This window comes from Cololabis saira, chromosome 1, assembly GCF_033807715.1.
Source record: "Cololabis saira isolate AMF1-May2022 chromosome 1, fColSai1.1, whole genome shotgun sequence".
NCBI classification, from domain to species: domain Eukaryota; kingdom Metazoa; phylum Chordata; class Actinopteri; order Beloniformes; family Belonidae; genus Cololabis; species Cololabis saira.
This window is the reverse complement of record NC_084587.1, coordinates 52,890,208-52,917,060: the sequence shown is the minus strand read 5'-3', so window position 1 is coordinate 52,917,060 and position 26,853 is coordinate 52,890,208. Positions and strand designations below refer to the sequence as shown.

The following is a 26,853-nucleotide window of genomic DNA, read 5'->3' as shown; positions in this document are numbered from 1 at the left end:
CTTCAGTACATTCTGTTTTCTTAATTGTGGCCACTGAGGAAATGACACACCAATAGTAACTCCACTGTTCTTGTTTGGTTGTTGCTGTAATTGTCGCAAAAATAGCTTTTTCTTTTTTGCTTCCACTTTACAAACACTGAGTTCATTTGTTACACTAATAAAACTTGCTGGGATTAGCACTCACTCACGGCTGCTCGGCTTCTGCATGCTGTTCTTCCTACCAGTCATGGCATGTAATATGCATGAGGTGAGTGCTACCATGTACCAATAGTACCAAGAGTACCACGTAAACAATCAGAGGCCCCGATCGATGGACCATTTCCCATTCATTCTTTTTATTTGTCTGCTAGTCTCACCTTGTTGTAGTTCCCAGACTTGATGCCAACAGGGACCTGACTCTGTAAAATATAAAAATAATACGAAAAATAGGAGACAATGTTTTCTACACAGCAGCATAAATATATGTACATTTGACAACATAATATGCACAACCTACATTCACTAGAGACAAACTACAATGAAACTCATTATGAAATCTGATATTTATTTGGTAAAATGTCCAAAATGGTAGGCTGTATTAATGCCGTGTGAGTGTAAGGAGCCTCTGACCTCTGGGCAGGGTTCCACATGGCAATCTTTAATGGAGCAGTGTCCATCATCGGCCCAGAAAGGACACGGTCGCTTCAGGTTCACCTGTAGGAAACACAACTGGATGAAGTCACTGATGCATACGTTTTAAAAACCAGATCCTTGATGGTGTCCCCTCATCACCGGACAGATACGGCAACGTTGATTGTCATTGAGCTACTGACATGTCTTCATCACACCATAAACAAGCCAATCAAATATCTTTCTGCTCGCTGCACAAATAAGCTGCGTACTTTGTAACCGTCCTGCCCCCATGTAAGATTTCATTGGCTCGTAGTAGCAGTGTAGTGTAGCTCCAATTTAACTGAGTGACGCTGTCAGTTAGGAGTGAAAAGTTGAAAATTCCCCAACCTATGACGGAAGCAATGCTCCCTCCCCAACACGCAGAACCCAAAATTCAGTTAGTCAACTCTTGACATCACTCCATATAAAGCAAATGCTCTGGAGACCAAAACTGTTTCTTGTACCAGGCTTTTAAAATGTTTGTCTTCTTGTCTGTATTGTTGTATATTTTAACATGGGGGATCAAAGGAGACTAACTCCATTTGGGAGCCGGGCTCTTGTGGTCATTCAGTGAACCGTACACTTTCGTATTGGTTAACCAAAGTTAAATCAGACCTTTCCTCCTTAGCACACAGTAAAAGGAGTGCGTCTCAGCCGATGGACCAGGTAACATGCCCATTATTAGCATGCAACCTGAAACATGTCAGCTAAATTCAAAACACGCATTTGAACAGCAAGAAAAACCGCAAAAACCACAAGATACATGTGAGCACTACTGCCATACACAAGGATGCACAGGAAGTCAGTAGACTTTTCTGGCAGAGCATTAGTGCCATTTGTAGTGACTGTTGCCATTTGTGATGTGTAAAGAATGCTTATCCAATAAATAAATGATTCACCAAAGGGTTTTCCTTCATTTCTGCTGTTAATCTTGTAAATATGAGAAGGAAAAAAAAATAAATAAAAAAAGCCTTTTCTCCATGCATCATAAAAATAAATGTAAAACTGTTAAGTTGTTTTTCTACCTAAAAAGGTCCTATCACACATTGATGATTTAGCCAGCGTATAATATGTGCACATCCAATAAGTTGAGTAGGTTTTGACCAAGCTAGGAGCATGATGAAGCACACTGGCATACGCTGCAGTACAGCGAGGCCATGCAAATATTTTGTCCATGCACAAAATGTCTTTGTTTGCCAGCATATGGTTCATACATCCTGCATACGCGAGCCATAAGTTATGTCATTGTCGACACGTTTACACACATTATTTGGAAGTCTCTCTCAAAAGGTACTTAAGTTACTAAATTAAAATACATCGAGCTAATGTTTAGGGTTCCCAGAACTTACTTCTAACCAGTGAGTAATGTGCGTTGATGTATAAGTCATACCAAACTCAGACCCTAACCCTTATTGACGTGTGTAGACTTACTTGACATGTTCAGGACGAGTACAGGACTTAATGAACATGTTTCCAACTAACAACTTTCATAAAATGGCGTATTGGCAGAACTTATGGGGATTGGTATATAAACGATTACAGGAGGAACCCGTCAGTACCAACCTCAAGACTCTGATGACCAGATGTCCAAGAGATAGATGATCTAACAAGGGTGGGACAATAATACGTACTAGCTGTCCTCCAACATCACCAGGACCTCACCAATTTGACACTGCACCAGTTGCGTGCCAACAGGCCAGGCAAAGAAGAGGTGAATAGAGGAAAAGGAGCGGGTGAGAGCGTGGATCTGAAGGCGACCGCAGTTTGGCATGAATCACCAGCTGAAGGCATTGGAACCTGCATCCTCTCCATCAGAGGGTGAGGGTGTGGGGGATGACCGATACTCCTTGCGTCCATGTATACACCCACAACCAGGAGACTTCTTTGCAGCATTATTCTATGTTTTCAGCATGACAGTGATGTTGATACTGTAACTCCTGGAATGTCTAGTGCAGCTCTGAGCAACAACCTTTTCATAGGCTACGACAGTTGATCATTGGTGATACTCTGCTGTGCACCATGGTTAATTTACACTATTGTTGGGCGTAAATTGTGAACACGGGCAACACGCACAGCATTCATTGGCACGACTCACCTAACCCTAAGTTCTTTCTCATATATATATATATATATATATATATATATATATAAAAACACACCATTGATAGCTTAGTGTGTAATAACATTTTAGGAAAATTCCTTATACATTTCCATATACTGGTAAGTTTGTCAAGTTGTGACAGGAACTTAAGCCTCTTTGTCAATTACATAAAGAGTTTGAACAAGTTGTAACTGGTGAAAAACCTACACCCTACTGAAAATGTGTGTGCAAGAATATTGGACTGAGAAATGCGGGGCAATGACTTGCACATTCACCCTTCCCCAGTACGAACCAGACTTTTGTTAACTGCATCAACTTTAATTTCAGTTGATGTAGTTGTAGAAAGGGCAAGACGTAATCTGTGTTGAGCAGCGACCCGACTGCGGCGCAGCAGAAGCAGCTCTTACCCTGTAGTATCTGAAGTAGTCTCTCTCAGTCAGTTTCGTGATGGGAGGAAAAAGCTTGAAGTTGTTGAAGACGTCAATGCTTTCGACATCACAGAAGCAGTCGTCCAGGACTCCTGTGAGCTGAAGGAGAGAAGAAACATGCCATTCACTTTCAACAACTCACTAAAAGCTTTTCATAGCCTTATAGCTTCATACTAGAATTTATAAGTCTTACCGACAGACTTGTCAAGAATACAAAATCATTAGGATTAATGTTTTATTGATGATGAAGTGAGATTTTCTCATTCCTAACTTATTATGGAATTATTTCACAGCAGAGGAATTTCAGAGAATCAGCTGTTGGTCATTTTACAAAGCAGAAAAGAGAACATCTTCTCTGATAATACTTGTTGACATTTATTTAGGACAACCTTTCTACATGTTTACAATGTAGAAATTAGGAAATTATGTAGATCTATTTAACAACACAAAGATAATACAGATTGAAAAGATTTAATCTGCACATTAATGTTCAGCAACTATCACTATTTAATGTTGAATTTTTAACCGGAAGAAGAAAAAAAAATACAAAACAAGTGGCTGATAACGTACATGCCCCACTGCCAATACGTTTTTTTTTTAAAGAACATGCAACATTATTGTGTATCTGCAACAAAATAAAAAACATTCACATGCACGGCTGTGTTACCACTGAAGCTTTATATAAACGGAACTACAGTCTCCGTATACAGGCACAATTGGGTAATTGAAGAAAAGACTGAAGTCTCCACTACCACAGGAAGCGATATGACCCATTTGAACTTGTTCATATTTTTCCTGCTTGACCTATTACATCACTTATCAAAGTGACTGAAAAACAACTGAGCAGCAAGTTGGTACCACGTCAAGCAATGAATTTGAGAGCTTTCTACATTAAATACAGCCTGTAAACTCCCCTGCTTTTACAAATGAGATGAACGATTTTTTTGTTGATATTGGCTTTTTCTTCTTTGATTACTTTCAAGTCTAAGCAGGAGGCCAGAAATGCGGAGCATCTGCAGATTACCTGGGCCAGTTTGGGTCTAACTGCACATAAACATCTGTGGGTGATTTGGCCCCGGACCAGACTGTCAGGCTATGTCCGTCTGACTCTGTGAAGTAGTTAGTTAGTTTGCTACCATGCTTACTTGTATTTTAAAAGCTCTGGACTGAGACCGTTTTTTTTCCTCCAGCATCATGTGCACATCATCTGTGTTAATTCCCAGCTCTAGCTTTTCCAGCTTCCCCCACTTTCGCAGCCGGAGGCCATCACTCACCTGCACTTTCATGCATAAAACATCCGCCACTGCTGTGGCAGGACACGAAACTAAGCTGCGTTTCTTGAACCCACACGGCCTAAACTGAGTCCAACTTGCAATCTGATCAGCCATTAGCTGCTGACATGTTTAACCAGCACAAATGCATTTCAAGGTTGGGTTTTAATAACACCAGTGAGGAGGCTTTCGTTGTTTATTTAAACAAGTAAATCTGCACGAGGAGCCACAGTCCAGGTACCCAAACATTAACTGTAGTTTTAATGCTGAGTAAACAAGTGGTTTAATCTATTGAAAAAACAGAGACCGCCCATTAGCTCTTAATACCGGTTACCTGATGATTGTGGTCTCAAATACAATACCCACTGTTTGGACTGAAAAGAAAATGTACTTCTGGTTTTTGGGTGGTGTCCACCAAAGCAAACTCCCCTCCTAACCACAAAGTAACATGATTTAAATTCATTATTCTGTAGTAATTAACTCATTACACTGTAAGCAGATGTTTATCACTATTATTTAGGGGTGTGTGTCATAATTACAATTATTTTCATCCAAATTGAATTAACAATTATCTAAATGATTATCCACTGATAACTGAAGCAGGGTGCATTTATTAAACAGTAAAGGGTTGACATTTCCGAGGTAAATTTAATTTAGGACTAAATCAAATTTCAGACTAAATAAAAATGATTCACTCCAAACTTTTAGATGCTGCCACAGCTCTCTAAATAATCCCTTAAAATTCTTGGAACGGAAACACCCGCTTTACTTAGATAAAATGAATGTTAGTATATGTTGCACACAAAAAAAGAGGAAGAAATCACAAAACTATTGCAAATTGGAATATACATCTGAAATGCTTGCGTCATTTAGATGAAAGACAAGAGCATATGGCAAAATAATTGTTCTTTCTGACCATGATTAAAATGAAATTAATTTAACAGCCCTAGCCCAATCATTATGCCTCATTAGAAAAAAAGGAAAAGCGAATGTCAGAGATCGGCCACCAAAAACATAATAATAATAATAATAATAATAATAATAATCTAGGTCAGACCTATATTGGCTAAAGTAAAAACAAGTCTGGGAAGTGCTGGTTACCAGGAGTTTGCTTTGAAACAATGTTTCTTACAGAATTTATAAAAAAAAAAAAAACAACCACATTATCCTGTTACGTTTCAAAACCCTTCAGACATCTCTCATACTGTACATACTGTTACTTACTTACATAATGTTATGTTGTCATTTAAATTATATATAGTAGACTTGAGATCTAAAAACCTACACAAACAAAAACAAAAATCATAATCCTGAATATGAGGATATCCATAATTAGGAGTTTACTGGTACTTTGATCAAATTATTGGAAGTCGGGTCATCAAAAAGCATTCAACTCAAAGCTTTTATAGTGCCATAGAAATCTAAGTCTGTCCAGTTCTGTGTTAGGTGCTTTTTAGATTCTCAACTTTGGATACACTGACACACGTTTTTTTCACCCCCCAACTTTATAAGTAAAGGTTCTTCCTATTCTTCTCTTTCTTATCACATTTAGGAAACCCTTTCATTTGATCACGTTATGAAAACAATATGAGATACTTGATTACTGAACTTGAACAGAAATGGACACAAGGGTGTTCAGCCATATGCTCAATTACCACAATTTATATTTATACATCTTTAAGTGAAACTATTGGCTACCTGGAAAGTTAAATAATTAAATTACATTTAAAATTAAGGGTATTTGTATTTTATTTTCTTGTTTGAAATACCACTTTGACTAAATGTTTTTTTGCATTACTTTTTTGTTGCAAACCAAAAAAACAAAAACAAAAATAACATTAAAATAAAGGTCAACAAGCACATCTTTCATTCTCCTACTTATTCTCATTTTCTTTTACAAATTAAATAAGTATTTTTGATTAAATAAACCCCAAATCAACGTATCATACCAAGATCTTCCCAAGCATATGGAACCAGCAATTGATTCTCAAGTGTATTCTTGTAGAAACAAGAACTAAACCGATCAAATATAGAAAAGTTAGTATTTTGAAGAACTTTTTAAAACAGTAAAGTGTAATACACGTATTTTGAGTCCAACTACTCAGTGACATTCTCAAACATCTGTAGATTTTAACAAAGTGTAAAAGACATCACAAAAATAAAACCACACCTGACCTCTGAGTGCAACAGTCCAACGAATGTCAGGAAAAGTAGAAAGGAGCAATTTCCTCCAGACATTCCGCTCTTTGCTGTAACTTCAGCTATGTTTTTTTTTCTTCCAAACTTCCTCTCAGTAGATTTGGTTGTCATGTGTCACAGTAACCGCAACTCAGTCTGTCTACGGGTCGAGCTGTTATTACAGCGCTACAGCCACAGCCCCGCCCACCTCCCCGCCTCCAAACAAGCGCCTGTCAAACCAAGCCCCGCCTCCACCACAGACGCCATATTTGTAGTTCTCTTGCAGACACAAACACGTGCGGGGCGCTGGCAGGCCGCGGCCTATTACACTACAAGTCCCAGCAGTCGGCCTGAGCTCGGAGCCAGATGACAGCCAATGAGAACACACCACGCTATTCGACTTGGTTATGGCAATAACATTAGTGTTGAGGAAACGTCCCCCACAGAAGCGAGATCCAGACAACAACAGCAGGTTACTTACATGGCAGAGACAGCTCTGGTCCTGGCTGTCTGCAGCTTTGCTGGACTCGCTGTGCTGCGTTTGGGCTCTTTCGTTGTTTTGTTGAAACCAACCCAGAACAAAGTTCCCAAAGAACCAGACTGTCAGCAAAACACCGAACGCTTGCAGGGTTACTTTAAACATCACTTCCTATTCTGACAGAGGCACCGCGAGGAAAATAAAAACAGAGGAAAAGTCCCGGGATGCGTGTGTGCGTGGTGATCTGGCAGCTAGCTCCGCTAGCTCCGGGTTAGCCTCCGCAGGCTAACGGGGGCTTAAACTAGGACCGGATCGCTGAGATATGCAGTCCAGAGTCTGGAAAAACCCTCACATATACATACTGAATACCATCTACCCAAACAGACATGAAGTCAACATGTTAAAATGGCCAAAGTCAGCTTAAGTTCTGCCCGCTAACCTCCATGTATAGAGTTAACGGAGAGCAGCCGTGTTTTGTTTCCGCTCGAGAATTTCAAAATAAAGCTCAACTGTGTTTGTCACTTTAGCGTAAATTAAAATCCTGAGGCACATTATCTTAATTCTCAGAAACAATTATAGGGAGTAGAGCCAATTCCCTCAATATCAATTTATGATATATACAAAAAATGAAAAAAAGTGAGCTCATGTGAGGAAGTTATTTTAAATATAGTTAGTTAATATATATATTTATTTCGGTCAATCACAAACATAAAAATCAACAAACAAGAAAACACAGGTTTTTTCCCTGGTCAAACATTGTGATTATTTGACCAAAAAAGGTCGGTTTGAAGCATAAAGCTTATCTTGCCCACCTTTTAACAGAATAATATACAAAAATAACAAATTAAGTATCATCAGGTTACACAAAATAATAATAATAATAATAATAATAATAATAATAATAATAATAATAATAATAATAATAATAATAATAATAATAATAGTGATGATGATGATGATGATGATGATGATGATGATGATGATGATGATGATGATGATGATTATAATAATAATAATAATAATAATAATAATAATAATAATAATAATAACAACAATAATAATAACAATAATAATAATAATAATTATTATTATAATAATAATGATGATGATGATGATGATGATGATGATAATAATAATAATAATAATAATAATAATAATAATAATAATAATAATAATAATAATAATAATAATAATAATAATAATAATAATAATAGCTTGAATAACTGTAATAATAGTAATAGTAATAATAGTGATAATAATAATAATGATAGCTCTGAAAACAGAAAGTGAAAAGATGCTAAGGAAACCGACAAAACCAATTTAGGTTGTCATTTCATACATGTGTACATTCTTCTTTGTTTGCTTAATGTGCTTCTATGTATGTATCCATTACCTTTGCTTTGAATAATATATTGTATGCTTGTATTGAGTTTGCTAGTTTAAGGTCGTTATCTAATGAGTTCCACAGTTTTACTCCTAAAACTGATATACATCTGCCCTTTGTATTGGTTCTTATTGCAGTTGTGTCAAACATTGCTGTTTCCCTGAGGGCATAAATATATATTAACTATATATTAAGTTATTTTAAAAAACAATAATATATAACAGTTTAACACCCCATCAAGATTAATCCTGTATGTCTCATATTTTTACGCACATTTTACGCGCGTTTGTGGGAGACAAAGAAGGAATTAACGAAGAAGTGGTACATCTTTCTTTCTATTACAACCATCAACAAATCAAAACATATCGACTCAATCATTATATGTATGTCTGTCAAGCTCTGCAATGTACTTGGTCATTAGAGCACATTTTAACTTGTTTAATGACATTTTTATGCCGCTGCCGTATTTTTTAAATCTGTTATCCTTCAACATTATATTTTGAAACTGCAATGTAGTTTAAGGTGTTTCATTTTTATTTTATAAGTTGATATAACAGCAAACATTAGGAGCAGAACTGTTTATTGAGTGTAGACTTTTTTTTTTAGTAATACCTCCAAAACCAGCAAATACAATAACAACAAAATAATATAAAGAGATTTGAGTCACGAGAGAAAACCTGTGAGCTGAACTTCATCAAACAGTCATTTTTCAGAGCTGAAGTGAACTACAAGTCAGTTTTCCTCTCACCCAACTGTTATTTGCAGGACAGACACGCTCTTATTGTGTAACATCCTGTATTAATGTGCTGGATGGGAAAAAAAGACAAGAAATGAAAGAAGCTGAACGTCCTCCAGTTAGAAGTGGAGCAACAACTAAAAACAGTGTCAACGTCACATTTCTAAAACCAAACCGACAGACTCCAAAACGCAGCACAAGTGCAGAGACAAGAACCTCCTTGTTTCTGACTGAAAAAACAGAAATATTCAAATCCGTCAAAGTGGTGCAAATATTGATAAGTTAAAAAGGTTTTTCACCTAAAAAATGTTTATTTTTTATTATTTGATTAACGTTTTTCGGGACATTCCAGAATTAGAGGACATGAGCTTGCCCATCCACAACATTTCAAATAATTCATATAGAAAGTGTTGGCACCAGAGACCAAAGATCAGTCCTTGCTTCTATTTTTCAAAGCTGAAAAGATTGGATAAATAACAAATGCAACAACAAAATTAACAGACAAGTTAATTTAAAGTTTTCTTTTTCTTTTTTGTTTATGTTAATATAACAAAGTGTGTCCTCAGTGTTTAACAGTAACATTGTATTCCAAAATTCACATGTATTCCTGAAAAAAAGCTAACATAAGAAAAATAAAAACATGAACAAACATGTGCCTATTTAAAAGTTTGGCAACTTAGATTTCAAGAGGTGCTTAAAAAACTATACGTCAAGTCCAATCTAAAATGAAACTGTTATTGAATTTTACTGTGACTGGCTTTACTTAAAGGTATGTGATTTATTTTGTGACAATTTTTCAGGTACCTAAGTATTTGTAACAGAGGATAGTAACAAATAAAGCATCTTAAAAAAGCTGTAGTTTTCATGCTGGAGCTGGACGTCATCTGACATCATCATACTACAGGCCACCGATTGGTCGGGGGGTTGGAGTCAGACGTCTGAGTCAGGAGGAGGAAATCAGAGAAAGAGACTCTGACGGCTTCTGGTTCATTTTATTCCACCAGCAACGGCAGCAGAATTCTGTTTGTTGATCCAACTCTGAGGTGCAGATTTTCATAAACCTGGTGCTGAGGAGAGAATTAAAAAGATCTAGACGGGCGATAAGGAACGACCAGATCCAGCAGGAGCTCTGTCTCTTCATAGCTGCTCACGGCTCCAGATGACTTTTCAGCAGCACCGAGACAAATAAACAAAAAAAAAGCGTAGCTGCTTGAAGCTTCTCTCGCTCTCATTTTTTAACTTGATATCAAACACAAGCCACAGATCCAGCAGCACAACTATCATCTCCTCCAAGTTCTACATCTTTAGTGTTGTTGTCTTCTTCGTTTAGATCACACAATCAAATACGTCACAGCAGCTTCACTCCAACCTCCTACTTCTGATCCAGGTGCTGAATTGTAGTGGAAAAGAAACCAGGCCGAGTTGAGATGAGTAGAGTAGAGATGAGTAGAGTTGAGTTGAGATAAGTAGAGTTGAGTTGAGATGAGTAGAGTTGAGATGAGTAGAGTTGAGTTGAGATGAGTAGAGTTGAGATAAGTAGAGTAGAGTTGAGATGAGTAGAGTTGAGTTGAGATGAGTAGAGTTGAGATGAGTAGAGTTGAGTTGAGATGAGATGAGTAGAGTTGAGATAAGTAGAGTTGAGTTGAGATGAGTAGAGTAGAGTTGAGATGAGTAGAGTTGAGTTGAGATAAGTAGAGTTGAGTTGAGATGAGTAGAGTTGAGTTGAGATGAGATGAGATGAGTAGAGCTGAGTTGAGATGAGTAGAGTTGAGATGAGAAGAGTAGAGTTGAGATGAGTAGAGTTGAGATTAGAAGAGTAGAGTTGAGATGAGTAGAGTTGAGATGAGTAGAGTTGAGATGAGTAGAGTTGAGTTGAGATGAGTAGAGTTGAGATGAGTAGAGTTGAGTTGAGATGAGTAGAGTAGAGTTGAGATGAGTAGAGTTGAGATGAGTAGAGCTGAGATGAGTAGAGTTGAGTTGAGATGAGTAGAGTTGAGATGAGTAGAGTTGAGTTGAGATGAGTAGAGTAGAGTTGAGATGAGTAGAGTTGAGTTGAGTAGAGTTGAGATGAGTAGAGTTGAGATGAGTAGAGTTGAGTTGAGATGAGTAGAGTTGAGATGAGTAGAGTTGAGATGAGTAGAGTTGAGATGAGTAGAGTTGAGATGAGTAGAGTTGAGTTGAGATGAGTAGAGTTGAGATGAGTAGAGTTGAAATGAGAAGAGTTGAGATGAGAAGAGTAGAGTTGAGATGAGTAGAGTTGGGATGAGTAGAGCTGAGATGAGTAGAGTTGAGTTGAGATGAGTGGAGTTGAGATGAGAAGAGTAGAGTTGAGATGAGTAGAGTTGAGATGAGAAGAGTAGAGTTGGGATGAGTAGAGCTGAGATGAGATGAGTAGAGTTGAGATGAGAAGAGTAGAGCTGAGATGAGTAGAGTTGAGATGAGTAGAGTTGAGATGAGTAGAGTTGAGTTGAGATGAGTAGAGTTGAGATGAGTAGAGTTGAGTTGAGATGAGTAGAGTAGAGTTGAGATGAGTAGAGTTGAGATGAGTAGAGTTGAGTTGAGATAAGTAGAGTTGAGTTGAGATGAGTAGAGTTGAGATGAGTAGAGTTGAGTTGAGATGAGAAGAGCTGAGTTGAGATGAGTAGAGTTGAGATGAGAAGAGTAGAGTTGAGATGAGTAGAGTTGAGATGAGAAGAGTAGAGCTGAGATGAGTAGAGTTGAGATGAGTAGAGTTGAGATGAGTAGAGTTGAGTTGAGATGAGTAGAGTTGAGATGAGTAGAGTTGAGTTGAGATGAGTAGAGTAGAGTTGAGATGAGTAGAGTTGAGATGAGTAGAGCTGAGATGAGTAGAGTTGAGTTGAGATGAGTAGAGTTGAGATGAGTAGAGTTGAGTTGAGATGAGTAGAGTAGAGTTGAGATGAGTAGAGTTGAGTTGAGATGAGTAGAGTTGAGATGAGTAGAGTTGAGATGAGTAGAGTTGAGATGAGTAGAGTTGAGTTGAGTTGAGATGAGTAGAGTTGAAATGAGAAGAGTTGAGATGAGAAGAGTAGAGTTGAGATGAGTAGAGTTGGGATGAGTAGAGCTGAGATGAGTAGAGCTGAGATGAGTAGAGCTGAGTTGAGATGAGTGGAGTTGAGATGAGAAGAGTAGAGTTGAGATGAGTAGAGTAGAGTTGAGATGAGTAGAGTTGAGATGAGAAGAGTAGAGTTGAGATGAGAGCTGAGATGAGTAGAGCTCAGATGAGTAGAGCTGAGATGAGATGAGTAGAGCTGAAATTAGTAGAGTTGAGATGAGTAGAGCTGAGATGAGTAGAGCCGAGTAGGTTCTAGTGGAAAAGCGCCATTAGAGCACCAGACGCATGAAGTTGCTCCTCTGACAGAAGAATATGAAGAAAAGAAAGCTGAGATGATGGTGAGAGAGGCTGAAATTCAGCACATGATACAAAAGAGGCAACTTCGTATACAAGTGATAGAGAAGTCGGTGTCATTCAGTGAAGAAGCTGCAGACACAGAGAACATGGAAGGTATTGAGGTTTTCACTTCACTCGTTGACTTTGCTGAAAAATAAATGAGCTCACAAAGAACAGAATTACAACGTATAATAATAATAATAATAATAATAATAATAATAATAATAATAATAATAATAATAATAATAATAATAATAATAATAATAATAATAATAATAATAATAATAATAACGTTGTAGCCATTTTGGATAAATATTATTTATGTTTAAAATGATTAATACCTTTTTGTAAGATTCCTTAAGTTCCTATTTGTTCTAACCAGTGACTAGTGACAAAGCAGAATACTGCATTTCTATTGGCTGCTGCATGCAGGGCAGCTGACAGTCCTGCCGGGCCCGGGACAAAATAATCTAAGATGGGCCCCCTGTGCACGGATCTCTTCTTCTCCTCTTCCTCTCCTCTCCCTCTGCTCTTCAGGTTTTTATACAAGCTAATGGACGTTAACATTAGAGCTAGCCAGTTAGGTTAAGTTACAAGGTTGGTAAACGTTGGCTGCGCTGTTTCTTACCTTGCTCTACGCTGACTTTATTAATTCCAGCTTCACCGTCACCCCCTTTTTAAAATATTTGTGTAGAGAATCTCTGAGGCCTCTATTTTCTTCTTCTCTTCTTCTCTTTTCTCTTCTTTTCTGAGCACCGGACTTGTGCTGACCGGACATTTTGACCATTCTAATGGTTGAATTAAATGATAACATCAAATTTTGATCAGCGGCCAAACCATTTTTGTGTTGGGGGTTCTTGACCACAAGGACAATTAGGAAGAAAACAAATAACAAGCTGTTATGTAACTCAAATACTACATATTTTTTTCCACAAATAGGCATATTTTGAAACATTTTGAAAAATGATTCCATAATTTAATGAGAATTAAAAAAAAAAAAAAAAAAAAATTTTTTTTTTTTTTTTTTCAGTTCTGGGCCCCCCTAGACGGATGCCAGTCAGCAACACAGGTCCAAACAAAATCTCCATTCAATGGAACATTTTACTTTGATTGTGATGAAGGAACAATTCTTTTAGAACCCTTCACTTTCAACCATCACATCACCTACGAGGTTTTTCCTGTAAATATCAGCTCTTAGACGGGTTTGTGATAATTCATATGTTTGTGAACAAGTGGAAGAAAAAAACACATTTATGGTCGTGTGAGGAATGTTTTAAACAGCTGAAAACAAAGCATAGTCGTGCAAAATTAAAACACCTTGTTTGGTTTTGGTGTGAATGGAGTAACGAACACAACAAGTGATAACTGAGACATTGAAAACATGACAGCAGTAATTTTAAGTGTTGTGGAAAAACCTACTAAACCTCTTTAATACGTTCTTTCCAACATGAATAACTGGACTGAAACTGGGTGACTAAGTTACCAAGAATAAGACTTGAGAGATGATTCAGATTTCAGTAGATTTAATTAAACAGTTGTGCAAAAGGGTCAGAACATACATGAGGCGTCTCGATGCAGAATGATGATGAAACAAAGGAAGCAGAATGATACTAAAGCATAAAGGAGGATTCGTACTGACGATTCAGGTAAACAGAGCTAATCTCTTAGGGAGTATCAGTCTTTGTTCCTTGCAGCAGTTTTGGTTTAATCAAGTGGAGAAATGTTCCATCACAGCGACTGCTACTGGAGGCAGAATAGAGACGGCTATTTTTCAAATAATTGATCTCTTATAATCCACTGTTTAGTGGTAATAAGTGTGTTACAGCTTCAGGGTGGGTATATCGGTGTATCTTCAGAATTGGCTGGAAGCCATTATTTGACCAGGATTTTAAAGCTGATACTTTCCAAATATTCTCATTTGACATTTCTCTTCTTTAGTATTTATTGTAAGCACCAGACTACCACTCCCATTTAATGTTTTTTTTTTTGTGGGTATTAGTTCCTCTGAGAGAGAGCGTTGTCATCAGTGTCGCTAGATCAATACTTGGTATAAATACAGGCATGACATCTATAGACAAGTTTAGGTAGATTTGCTGTTTTGACTGTTACTTTTATACTTACAACACAAGTACAGGACAGCTCCTTAGGACAAGACCTCAGATACAAGACCTCAGATCTAGACGTGGGTCTAGAAGACAGAACTATCCAGTAGTTATTGATGTAGGTAATACCCGTAGTACCCAGCGCCCGCGATGTTATGATCAACTCATCGAAATAGTAAAGAAATCAGAATCAGAATCAGAATCAGAATCATGTTTATTTGTCCAGGTCAGGTCAAACAAGATATGGAATTTGACTCGGTTATTTTCGCTCACTGGACAGTAAATAGGCAATAGGCAAATGACAGTTCTTATTAACATATATACAATTTAAAAAAAGTGAAAGGTGCAGCAGTCCAGGTAGACATGATTATTGAAAGGTGCATTGTTACGGCATATGATTGTGGTTGTGATTTGTGTTATTTGTTCCTAAAAACTCACAACCAGATACACGATCAGACCCTGCCACGTTTTCAAAGCAGTCAAACCCCAAAAGTGATTTGCCACACTCCATAATAATGTGTGTTTGCACCGATCCCGTTAACGTACATGGGTCTGTATTTGTGGAGCACGTCTCATGGATGTAGCAGCTCTGTTTAAATGTGTCCCAACAAGTCGGGTATCATGTAAACGGCTACAATCAGACATTACAAAGGACACTAACGCAAATTGCTGGGATTTGACCAACGACGCGTCTCCACCGCACTTCATTGTATCGACCACTAGACGTCCAACTGGAGCACTGCGTCATCGAAGCCTCCAGCAGGGAAAGCTTTTCTGAATCAAGCGTCAAAGCTCCAACAAAGCCTCGATCTGTCGTCACTCGACTGCAGATTCTTGTAAAATCCGTTTTAAAATAGCCCCAAATCAAATTAAATTTTTAATTGTATGAAATAACCCTATTTTATTTGTGAAATGAACCCTCGTTCAGTCGAAACAACAAAACACGAGGCTACTACCAGTTGGTTTCCAGTAGGAGGCGCTAACACACAAACTACTCACCAACAACCGTTTACACCACGAGAAGAAGAGTAGCCCCGCCCCTGTTCTCTAACACGTCCTCAGACAAGAGCTATAAGCAGCATTCAGTAGACCTGAGACACTTTGAACCAGTAAATCTAGCAGCAAACATGAGCGGACGAGGAAAAGGAGGAAAGGGTCTCGGTAAAGGAGGCGCTAAGCGTCACCGTAAAGTCCTCCGTGACAACATCCAGGGAATCACCAAACCCGCCATCCGCCGTCTGGCTCGGCGCGGGGGGGTGAAGCGTATCTCCGGTCTGATCTACGAGGAGACCCGCGGTGTGCTGAAGGTCTTCCTGGAGAACGTGATCCGTGATGCCGTCACCTACACCGAGCACGCAAAGAGGAAGACGGTGACCGCCATGGATGTGGTGTACGCGCTCAAGAGACAGGGACGCACCCTGTACGGATTCGGGGGTTAAACCAACTAACCGTTTCAACCAAACAACGGCCCTTTTCAGGGCCACCCACTACAACCATAAGAGCTCATATACCTTTAATACATGTTAAGTATACACTTTGATACTTATTTAATATTTAATGCTTATTACTTTGCAATATGGTGGTCTATAATAACCATCAAACGTATTAAGTAACTTACATCCCGGTTCTCAGCCCATTATAAACCTACAAACTTTGTTCCTTTCTAAGTGCTCACTGGCAGCACTTGTGTAACTTCACCACACGAAGCCCTGCAGGGTAGAAAGATACTGGTCCTGCAGCGGCGAGTCCAACTCCACAAACCATGTCTGACCTGCTCATTTGAACCATCAGTTCCTGGTTACGATGAGTTTAGCACCAAGTTTGATCAGCATGTGACAGAAAAACACCACCGGGTCTCATTTCATTCCAGCTCCACTTCCTCCACATCCTGTTGCAGTCTGGTGCTTTACATCTGCTGATTCAAGTGTTTACTGATCTGCGTTAAGAGCACAATGTCATTGCAACAGAAATTGGTCCGATGTAATGGTCCAAACATTACATAAAACTGGAAAACGAATAAAAGTAGATACAAAATAATTAGGAGGGCGTGCAGCACCCTGGAAATATTTCATTTATATTATTATATTTTTCAAGTGTTGGATAAAAACACAGGGCATTGATTTAATGTATTTTCTTTGTCCACGCAATGAGGGTTTACGTCACTGTGAGTAGCGGGAAAAGAGAAGAAACGATACTCGTAACGTAACGGTCGGTTGTGTGTCGATACCCAGCTGCTCCAGAGAGAACCGTAAAGAAAATACGTGCAGCGTGGGGCAAATAAAGTTGCAAAACAGAAGACGGAACACATTATTAAAGTATTGTGAATAAAATACATATAAGTTAAACATACTAGGTGTGATAAAAGCAGCAGCTTCGATAGCGGCTGTGCTGCGTCACCTCCCCGTCTGCCGCCGTCCAATCACCGACATGCTGAACAACCAGCGGAGTCTCGACCAATCACAGAGGAGCGACGGCGCAGCGCGGTTTGCCTGTAGCTGCATAAAATCAGCCTCTCTGGCCGAAACAGTTCATTCGTTTCTGAAGAAGGAAACATGCCTGAACCCGCCAAGTCCGCGCCCAAGAAGGGCTCCAAGAAAGCCGTGACCAAGACCGCCGGGAAAGGCGGCAAGAAGAGGAGAAAGAGCAGGAAGGAGAGCTACGCCATCTACGTGTACAAGGTGCTGAAGCAGGTCCACCCCGACACCGGCATCTCCTCCAAGGCCATGGGCATCATGAACTCGTTCGTCAACGACATCTTTGAGCGCATCGCCTCTGAAGCGTCTCGTCTGGCTCACTACAACAAACGCTCCACCATCACCTCCAGGGAGATCCAGACCGCCGTGCGCCTCCTGCTGCCCGGGGAGCTGGCCAAGCACGCCGTGTCCGAGGGAACCAAGGCCGTCACCAAGTACACCAGCTCCAAGTAGACTAACACCCAATACAAACCAACGGCTCTTTTCAGAGCCACACACCCAATCTGCAGAGCATAAAACTTTCTTTTAACCACTAAATATGAATGGTAAATATTGGGGTTTGTAACAATTGGCTATTGTTTATACGTTCACTAGGAACTATTGTTTTACGTTGCAGGAGAGTTGCTACCACGCATGAACAGGTTGGGCTGTTATCTTAATGATCCGTGTGCTGAAACTATAATAAACTATAACCCACTTGGGTTGAAATAAATTCTGTAGTCATTGACTCATGAAAGACAGAATTGTAACAGGGTTAAGAATAAACTCTAAAATTATAAATCCACAAAGGTGCAAGAAATGCATGACAGAAATAATTGATTCCATTCAGCATTGTTAAAGCACATCAAATACCTGACATGGTTGAGCTGAATGATTCTAATTAAAATAATTGTACTAGACGGTAAAATTCATTACTTTTTTTTTCAAAAAAATTGTAAGATGGTTTATTTGTTGATCAGCATTAATTTGTATATTTTTAAGTTACTTAAAAATGTCTCAACTCCAATGACCGCTTGACTAAACTGTTTGCGAGGTTGGACTTTGTTCCCTCTGAGTCTAATTTAAATGTGTGTTTAGGACATACCTGTCAAACTACTGTATTTTACCCCTCTTTCCCACCGTCCTCCCGTATTAGTAACTTCTCATTTTATAATATTTTTAAAGATCATTCCTGTGCCTCTCCTAACTGAATTGTAACCGGCCACGTGAGAACTGCCACCTGCTGTAGTTTGGTTCTGGCGAGGTTAGTGGCAACAACTCAGAGATGGATGGATGTAACCAGAGAAGGCTAGTGCCAACAAAGCGAAGACTTTGTTTAAATATCTCTAAAAATGGGATACCAAATTTACTTCCTTAAAGAGGAGCAAGATGGGGCAGAGAGCCACATGAGTTAAAATGACAAATTAAAAATGTGTTTCACTTGAAGACAATCAATGTGTATATTAATTGAGAATATTTAAAATAAATAAATGTGCTTTAATTCCTTTTTGTGTTTTCATCTAGGCTCTATTATAGGAATAAGAATGTCCACAGCATTTCAGTGTCAGCAAAAGTCGGCCTATCAGGCTATGAGCACATCATTGTAGTTTGTAGATGTTTGACAGGTCGTTATTTTAGATTTCTTATAAACCTGTCTCAAAATGTAACATACTGGACCTCTGTTGGGATGGAGGGTTTGCTGGCAGTGGAAAATGTCCCTTATTTTTAAATCCAAAACTGGACAGGTATGGTTTAGGATGTGTAAATACACGCGTGCATACAGACGGCCTCGCGGCGGCGAGACAGCAGCAGCTACTGCCTGACCCGGTTCTACACAGGTAAGCTTCAGGACGTTTGGCCCTGGAGTGAACGGATGCCAAACTGGGCATCCGTTTAAAAAAAACTCCTAAAAGGGAGTTTTTCTTGCCACTGTTTGGCTTAAGGCTTTTCTCCCACTATGGGAGTTTTTACCTGCCATTGTTTATATAATAATTGCTCGGGGGTTTATGTTTATGTTTATGTTCTGGATCTCTGGAAAGCGTCTAGAGACAACATCTGTTGTATTAGACGCTATATAAATAAAATTGAATTGAATTGAATTGAAAAGACTTAAAAACTTCCTGAAGCTTCACCTGCCCATCACAACCAGCATCTTTGCTGGTACCGTATATGGTATATTTGCTGTGTCGTATTGGGTTCAACCAGCAAACACAGAAGCCCCCACATCTCCATATCAGTCTTAGTTTAGTTCTTTCTTTTCATTAAACGCATGTTTATTGATGCATTCATTAAGAAACTACTCATGTCAACATGGTCACCTTTTCCCAGTATGTTTCTATTCATTTTATGCAATGTAATTAAAACTTTGGAGGATTTGGCACAGAAAAACAATCTTGTAATCCAGTTTTGATTCTTTTCCACTGGACCTGATAGAAGGTGGGATGGGAGGAAGTTTCCTTTTACATTTTCAAGAGAGAAAAATGTTTCAGAATTTAAAATGTGTGATTAATATATCTTTATTTACATAGGAGACTGTCAGTTCTGACCTATATAGCATACACTTCCACATTCAAGATAACCAAGCAGTTATATTAAAAAAAAACAAAAAAAAAAAAAACAGGCTAAATCCACAACTTTTCTTGTCATAGAATGGAAACCAAGCAAGACTCAGATCTTTAGGGGACAGTCAGTGGAGCCAGACCTCCGCTGCTCCTGATTGGTGGATTCTGCTCTGCAGCGAGGCCCCGCCCCCATTCTCGCCGTTTATTGGATATAATCTTTTCAAAACTCCCGCCTCGTTTCTCTCTGTCTTGATTGGTGCGGCAGGACTCGTCCCGCGCTCTCCGGTATTTAATGAGGTTTTCCGCTGCTGGAGACACAGTTTCTCTTGACACCAGTTCCAGAAAGACATTATCAACATGAGTGGCCGCGGAAAGACCGGAGGGAAAGCCAGAGCGAAGGCCAAGACCCGCTCCTCCCGTGCAGGACTGCAGTTCCCAGTGGGTCGTGTCCACAGACTGCTGCGTAAAGGCAACTACGCTCAGCGCGTCGGTGCCGGCGCCCCCGTCTACCTGGCGGCTGTGCTGGAGTATCTGACCGCTGAGATCCTGGAGCTGGCTGGAAACGCTGCCCGCGACAACAAGAAGACTCGCATCATCCCCCGTCACCTGCAGCTGGCTGTCCGCAACGACGAGGAGCTCAACAAGCTGCTGGGGGGGGTCACCATCGCTCAGGGCGGCGTGCTGCCCAACATCCAGGCGGTGCTGCTGCCCAAGAAGACCGAGAAGGCCGCCAAGGCCAAGTAAAGCTGCTGCTGAAGAAACCCGAAACACAACGGCTCTTTTAAGAGCCACACACTCCTCTTCAAGAGCTGTGATCCGTGTTACCATTCAATTCTGAAAATTACTTTTGTTGTACAGTTAAATAAATGCATAAATCTACCTAGTTTACTTATGAATCCCTGGATTATGTGAAACCCACACCTCTGAGAGCCATGGTTACCGAGTATTTTAACAATTACTATGTGATTTTTGTTATGCTCTCAGACGTAAGGTGCTTTGGATCAGCGTCTGCTAAATGACTAACACCATTTAGATCAAAACACTGAGAACGGCACAAAACGTTGTATAGTGCAGTCACATCTGCATTATACTGGAAACTAAACTGTCTCAGAAGAAACAACTACGGTAATAAAAATGTCTAGAGGTGACGGACTGATTATAAACATTTTTTTTTTTGTATTATGACAGTTAATCGGTTTTATGCTGGTTGAAGTGAGGCTCTATAATCAATAACTGATACCAGAGGTTATTAAATATCTGAACTGTTTTCAAACAGGAAATAAAACTACATCAAATATTGTATCTATATAAAGGAAAATGGGCAAATGGAAATTAACATACGAAAGTTCACTGGTGTTGCTTCGGGAACTTAGATGTGACCTGTTAAATCCAAAAAGCAAATTTCTGTTAATATAATGTGGAAATAACCAATTGCTCTTGAAATAGGAATTTATGAAAGGAAATTATAAAATATTACCAACAGGTTTTCAGTAGGTGGCGCTAAAACACTGAAATAACTAATAAGCTATAAATCAGTGAAAAGGAGAAGGCACGCCCCTGTCCTCTAACACGTCCTCCGAAAGCAGATATAACCAACAGTTGGTGACTGTTGCCCCCATTCATCAGTTGAATCTCAATCTACCAGCAAGCATGAGCGGACGAGGAAAAGGAGGGAAGGGTCTCGGTAAAGGAGGCGCTAAGCGTCACCGTAAAGTCCTCCGTGACAACATCCAGGGAATCACCAAACCCGCCATCCGCCGTCTGGCTCGCCGCGGGGGGGTGAAGCGTATCTCCGGTCTGATCTACGAGGAGACCCGCGGTGTGCTGAAGGTCTTCCTGGAGAACGTGATCCGTGATGCCGTCACCTACACCGAGCACGCAAAGAGGAAGACGGTGACCGCCATGGATGTGGTGTACGCACTCAAGAGACAGGGACGCACCCTGTACGGATTCGGGGGTTAAACCATCTACCAACCAATCAACGGCCCTTTTCAGGGCCACCCACTCCAACCATAAGGGCTCATATACCGCTATACTTTAATACTTTTATAATTTAATACTTGTCACTTGTCATCGGAATATGATGGTCTATAATAAACATCAAACAAATGATCCATCCTCCGGCCCACTATAAACATACAAACTTTGTTTCTTCCTAGCACTTGGGAAGTGCAGGGTAGAAAGATACTGGTCCTGCAGCAGCAAGTCCAACTCCACAAACCAGGTCTGACTTGCTCATTTGAACCAGCAGTCCCTGGATACGATGAGTTTAGCGCCAAGTTTGATCAGCATGTCGACTAGGGCAGGGGTTCTTAACCTTTCTGACCTGGGGGCCCAATTTTTTCAGTACAGAGTGGCCCGGGGCCCATTAAATATTAACACTGTATAGCAGGGGTATTCAACTAAAACTTTAAGAGGTCCATTTAGAGAGAATTTACTCAAGCGAAGGTCCAGAACATCATTATGTATGTATGTATGTATGTATTTTATATATATATATATATATATATATATATATATATTATGTGTGTGTATATATTCAAGTAGCCTCATAGTTGTATCAACATCTGCATCTGACTGTTATAATATAATATTAAAAAAAGTAAATTTCAAAAATATTTGCCACTTAACATGTGTAACTTGAATTACACATATTTTTTTCTCTTAAAAATAGAATTGATTTTATTTTATTTTTCAAATGCTATCTTATTTTATTTCTCTACCAGCAGTTTGAATTTCCCCCTTTCTTTGTTAATTGTCTCAACACATTTTTATAATAAATGAATATAAACACATCTTAGCAATTGAACAGTTTTGCAGTTTCTCTTTCTTCCCCTCTAATAATCTTATGCCCCCACTTTCTGTGGTTCAGTGAGAGAACTGAGCTCTAATTTCTCCTGCCAGGACTTTAAATCTGGGCTGGATGGTGTCAGATGAGAAGGTGCTCATATTTAGTTTTAATTATGTTCATTTTGGAGAAAGCTGCCTCACAGCTGTATCTGGACTCAAACATGGGTGTTTTAAGATTTTATTTATTTAAGATATTAAATTAATCAGTTGTCAGGACTCAGCGTGTCGGGCTTCATCCAGCCTGATCAGCTGCACGAGCCCGCAGCTCTCCGCGCTGCAGCCCATTCACTTTCCGATGCTTTTGCAACAACAGTCCAGTCCAGCAGACACTTGAGCCCACGCATCTACCATCCTTCAGCAGTAACGACGGAGCCCGCTGCCACCCGAGCGGCAGCCGACGGCCGCGGGGACGCGTCGGCTCCCGCTCAGCCGGGCGGTTCCTCCGGCTCTCCGGCCTGCCTCTGCGCGGCAGCTCCCCCGGGAGCCTCGTCTCCTTCTCGGCAGCGAGCCCCAGGTCTCGCTGTCCGCCCCAGGTGTCCCGCCACGGACCCGCCGCCGGGCAATCACTGGCAAATCACGCCCCCCTTCCCCCTTCTCATGGTGGCTTCAATTACGTCCGCCTTAAGCCTGAATTATGGTTCACGTAAATTGAATTGAAAAATACACACCATTTCTCTTACTATTACACGTACAACTAGCTCAGTGTCTTCTCCTCATTTGGTCGGGAGTTGCTATGCAGTCCCGCGGCCCTCGCGGCCCACACTTACAAAACTGATTTTTTTTTGCGGCCCTCTAGAGGGCGCTCGCGGCCCAACGTCGGGCCGCGGCCCTATGGTTAAGAATCACTGGACTAGGGTGACCAGATCTCAACAAACTAAATGTGGGACAAAGAGCATGTTTGTGTGGGACAATGTGGGACACCCGGACACATTACCAATACTGAGAGGTAGTCTAAAATTTTGACATAATGTAACTTAAAAAATGAACATTTCTATTACGTCCCTTAGCTCATACAGCCAAAAAAGACAGGTACAGTATTTAGTTTAAGGAACTTTAATGGATCACTTCATAAACCATCCATAAACACTTTTCACTCAGTAGTGGCTATAACCCAACTACTGCATTCCATTAACACAAAATAAAATACAAAATTAAGTAAAACCAGATTAATAGAAATCAAAACCAACCAGGAGGGAACAAAATACATTTCATTTCACGTCTTTAAAAGCATCCTCCTAAGCCAATTGCATATCACTTGAAATTAGGCACAACTAAACATATCTGATAAAATCAAATCGTATTAATAAATCAAAACCAGCCAGGAGGGAACAACAAATAAAATTCAAGTAAATATTTTATGTCCATCACAGCAACAACTGCAGCCCACTGCACTTTACGGAGAGCAGCTGCATGGCTGAAACACAACAATAGCATCTTATTAAAATCTAGTTCCACATTGGAGGCCCACAATATTCTATTTTAAATTCGAAATAAAGTTCATCTTACCTTAGAGGCTCTTCTTGACTTTATACTTTTTGCTTGAGCGTGCAGCTTCCAACATGGCCTTCTCCTTGAGTGCATATGCATAAAAGTCCTTACAACTGTATCCAAAGTTGCTCTTGACTTGGAGTTCAGATTTGATAAGCTCCACAGAGCACCTGTTGCGTTGGTCAGTCCAGGCTGCTGTCATGAGCGAAAATACTCTCTCTACAGAAGCATTAGTTATGGAGATGCTGAAGAGAAAGGATGCAAGAGCAGTCATATTTGGGGTCTTTGTGCCTTGGAGCAAGATCGACCACTTCTCCAGAACAGAAGCTCTTCTCTCCACAATTTCCTGCTGGCGTGGCAAAGTCACACAGTACTCCTCATACAGTTCATTCATGTCCAGTTTCTCCCTTATCTGGAGGACATCCACTGCATCACAGAGATGGGAGAATGTGAACTTGCTCTTCAGGGCCAAGTTTGCAACATTCTACTGGTAGTTGCTGTCTGAGAAGTCATACCACTTATCAAGGTAGTTGAGTGCAGCCTGGTAGAAACTGGAAAGATCATCTTTAATAGCTGCTGCCTGTTGGTCTGGAAACTGTTGGAGGATAGCACTGGTCTCCATGCCAAAGAAAGAATCCCTCTGTCGTTGTTGGAGCTTTATCCTGAGAGTGGACATGAGCTCATATAGCTCACAGAAAGTTCCATCATCCCCCTCCAACAGCAGCACAGCATCATGGAAGATCTTCAGCACATTGTTGAAGAAGGACAGGTAGACCTGTAGCTCAAGGGGTTGGCCTTCACCATCCTGATCCTTCTTAAATAGCTGCCACAGTGACTTTGGGCACTGATCCTCTCCCAGTGACAAGAAATAGCTCTTGATAGCAGCCCAGTTGTCATGTAGCCTCTTGACAGCAGGCCACAAACTTAGCCATCTTGTGGATACGTGTCTCAGTACAACCTGATAATTTTCTTCCACAAATGAAAACACTGCCTTCAATTCCTCTGTGCGTTTTGAGGATACTGAAAAGTGACTGAATATTTTGTTCACTATGGACTCAATGTCAATGTTCAACCTGTCCCCAACATGTTTTGCACAGTTGTGTAGTACATGAGCCATACAGTTTGCCTTTATGATGCCTGTAGGAGCTATTTGTCACTTTTGTATTATTTAATCATTTATTATTTAGTTAGTTTTTGTGGTCTAGTTTTGGGAATACACTTTTAATTTGTTTATGATATTTAGTATTGATTAAGTTTATTTTGTTACTTAACCATGTTTTATTTTGAAAGTACTGGGTAGCTGGAGCGCACCAGGTGAGATTACATATATGGGTTGGCAGACACAGGTGAGGCAGGCACCTGGGAGGGCAGATGGTTTTTTACCAGGGCAAGAGAGGCGTCAAAGATCTTTGTTCGTTTGTTTGCCAGGAAAATAAACCATTGGAAACTTGATTTTTTGCCTGGACAATGGACTTTTTGTATCCTGCGTAAATCCACTCCCTAGGTGTCTCAGTGGCCGTTTGATTATTATAGTTTGATACTTTGAGTTGAATATTTTGATTTATTTATTTATTTTGTTATTATTCACCTGGAGGACAAATAGCCACTACAAAAAGTAAAAAACCCACCCTAAAGTGAAGATTTGGCGGATGGAATCTCTGGAACCTTGGATATTGGATTGATGATCTATGAAAGAGGATTATTGGGCTGGAAAACGCTTTTCGTTTGGAGAGTCAATGGCCGACGGACATCGCACGAAACTACTCAAACAGCATCGGTGAGCAAAGGAATACAAACGGGCTGTATTGGAAAACGGCTTCACTATTGGAGTGTTTGGATTGTCGTTTCTTTGCACTGGATGTTTATTGGGAGCTTTGGAAGTTTGGACGACCCGCGTGTGCTGTGCAATACTACTATCGCATGGTAAGCCACGCCTCTTTTCATTCATAAAGCTCTGATGCGGAGCCGCGTTCCATAAAAGATATCCTTGTATGAGTGCTGCAAGCCAAAGTGTGGAAATTCAAGGATTGAAAAGGATTTGATGTGAAAAATGTCAGAGGCTGCAGCTAAAGAAAATGACTCTGCGTCTGTGCTCTCAAAAAGGAGTGTAAAGTTTACACTAAAGGGTCTGACATTTTATTTAAAGACATGCCAAGAAAAAAGGTCTTTGAAGTGCAAGCAGGTTAAAAGGAGCATGGATAAAATGTGTGATTTGATGTTATCCATTGATAATGTGACGTCGGTGCAAGCCCAGCTGACTAAATGCATTACATGCTTTGAGGAAGCTAAAGATATGCATGAAGCCATTCTGAATCTGAATTTGCCAGAGGATGAAGTTGAACGGCAAAATACATATTTTCATGCAAAAGGTTTTGAGTTTTCAAATTTCATTGAGAAAGTAAAATGTTGGTTATCTGATGCTGGTTATCCATATGTGCAATCAAATGATGCTGCAGAACCTTCTGGTAACTCGAGTGTGGCTTCTGATGAGATTAATCCCGAAGACAGTGTTTCAAATGTTTCATGTCAAGAGGAAAAGCGTTCCAGAGCACATTCTAAGTCATCTAAGGCCTCATCTACGTCATCTGCAAGAATAAAGGCACAAGCAGACAAAGCAGCACTTATGGAGCGTATGGCTGCATTAGAAAGGAAACACGCGTTGGAAGCCAAAGAGGAAGAACTCAGAAAGGAGAAAGAACTGTTCACTTTGGAAACCGAACTTGCTGCCGCTCATGCAAAGCTGAATGTGTTGGAAATCAATTC

General features: G+C 40.0%; 6 protein-coding genes across 8 annotated transcripts in view; 5 read left to right on the top strand and 1 right to left on the bottom strand.

The window, feature by feature from the left end:
• The window catches only part of ero1b (endoplasmic reticulum oxidoreductase 1 beta), a 29,446-nt gene extending 21,868 nt beyond the window's left edge, over nt 1-7,578 (bottom strand). Inside the window, exons 1-4 of one of the 2 annotated variants that reach the window (XM_061726332.1) lie at nt 7,111-7,578; nt 3,160-3,279; nt 610-693; nt 357-398 (exon numbers count right to left, since the gene is read on the bottom strand). In XM_061726332.1, the coding sequence (XP_061582316.1) occupies nt 357-398; nt 610-693; nt 3,160-3,279; nt 7,111-7,272 (408 nt within the window). In that variant the 5' untranslated portion in view covers nt 7,273-7,578. Of the gene's footprint in view, nt 1-356; nt 399-609; nt 694-3,159; nt 3,280-6,626; nt 6,773-7,110 lie in introns of those variants that run through there. The other variant, XM_061726340.1, reaches the window with a different exon arrangement.
• Nucleotides 1-26,853, top strand: part of pold4 (DNA polymerase delta 4, accessory subunit) — a 223,616-nt gene that overhangs the window by 76,954 nt on the left and 119,809 nt on the right. The gene's annotated exons all lie outside the window — the stretch shown is intronic.
• Nucleotides 15,860-16,177, top strand: LOC133448563 (histone H4). Its single transcript, XM_061727219.1, has one exon. It carries the CDS (start codon nt 15,866-15,868, stop codon nt 16,175-16,177), a length of 312 nt encoding a protein of 103 aa, XP_061583203.1. The 5' UTR covers nt 15,860-15,865.
• LOC133454229 (histone H2B-like) lies at nt 17,288-17,992 on the top strand. The gene has a single exon (XM_061733148.1). The coding sequence runs from the start codon at nt 17,291-17,293 to the stop codon at nt 17,663-17,665; it is 375 nt and encodes a 124-aa protein (XP_061589132.1). The 5' UTR covers nt 17,288-17,290; the 3' UTR covers nt 17,666-17,992.
• Nucleotides 20,110-20,512, top strand: LOC133448273 (histone H2A-like). The gene has a single exon (XM_061726650.1). The coding sequence runs from the start codon at nt 20,110-20,112 to the stop codon at nt 20,494-20,496; it is 387 nt and encodes a 128-aa protein (XP_061582634.1). The 3' UTR covers nt 20,497-20,512.
• LOC133447807 (histone H4) overlaps nt 20,372-26,853 on the top strand; it is a 71,787-nt gene continuing 65,305 nt past the window's right edge. The window contains exons 1-2 of one of the 2 annotated variants that reach the window (XM_061726504.1): nt 20,372-20,399; nt 21,398-21,714. In XM_061726504.1, the coding sequence (XP_061582488.1) occupies nt 21,403-21,714 (312 nt within the window). In that variant the 5' untranslated portion in view covers nt 20,372-20,399; nt 21,398-21,402. Of the gene's footprint in view, nt 20,400-21,397; nt 21,715-26,853 lie in introns of those variants that run through there. The other variant, XM_061726503.1, reaches the window with a different exon arrangement.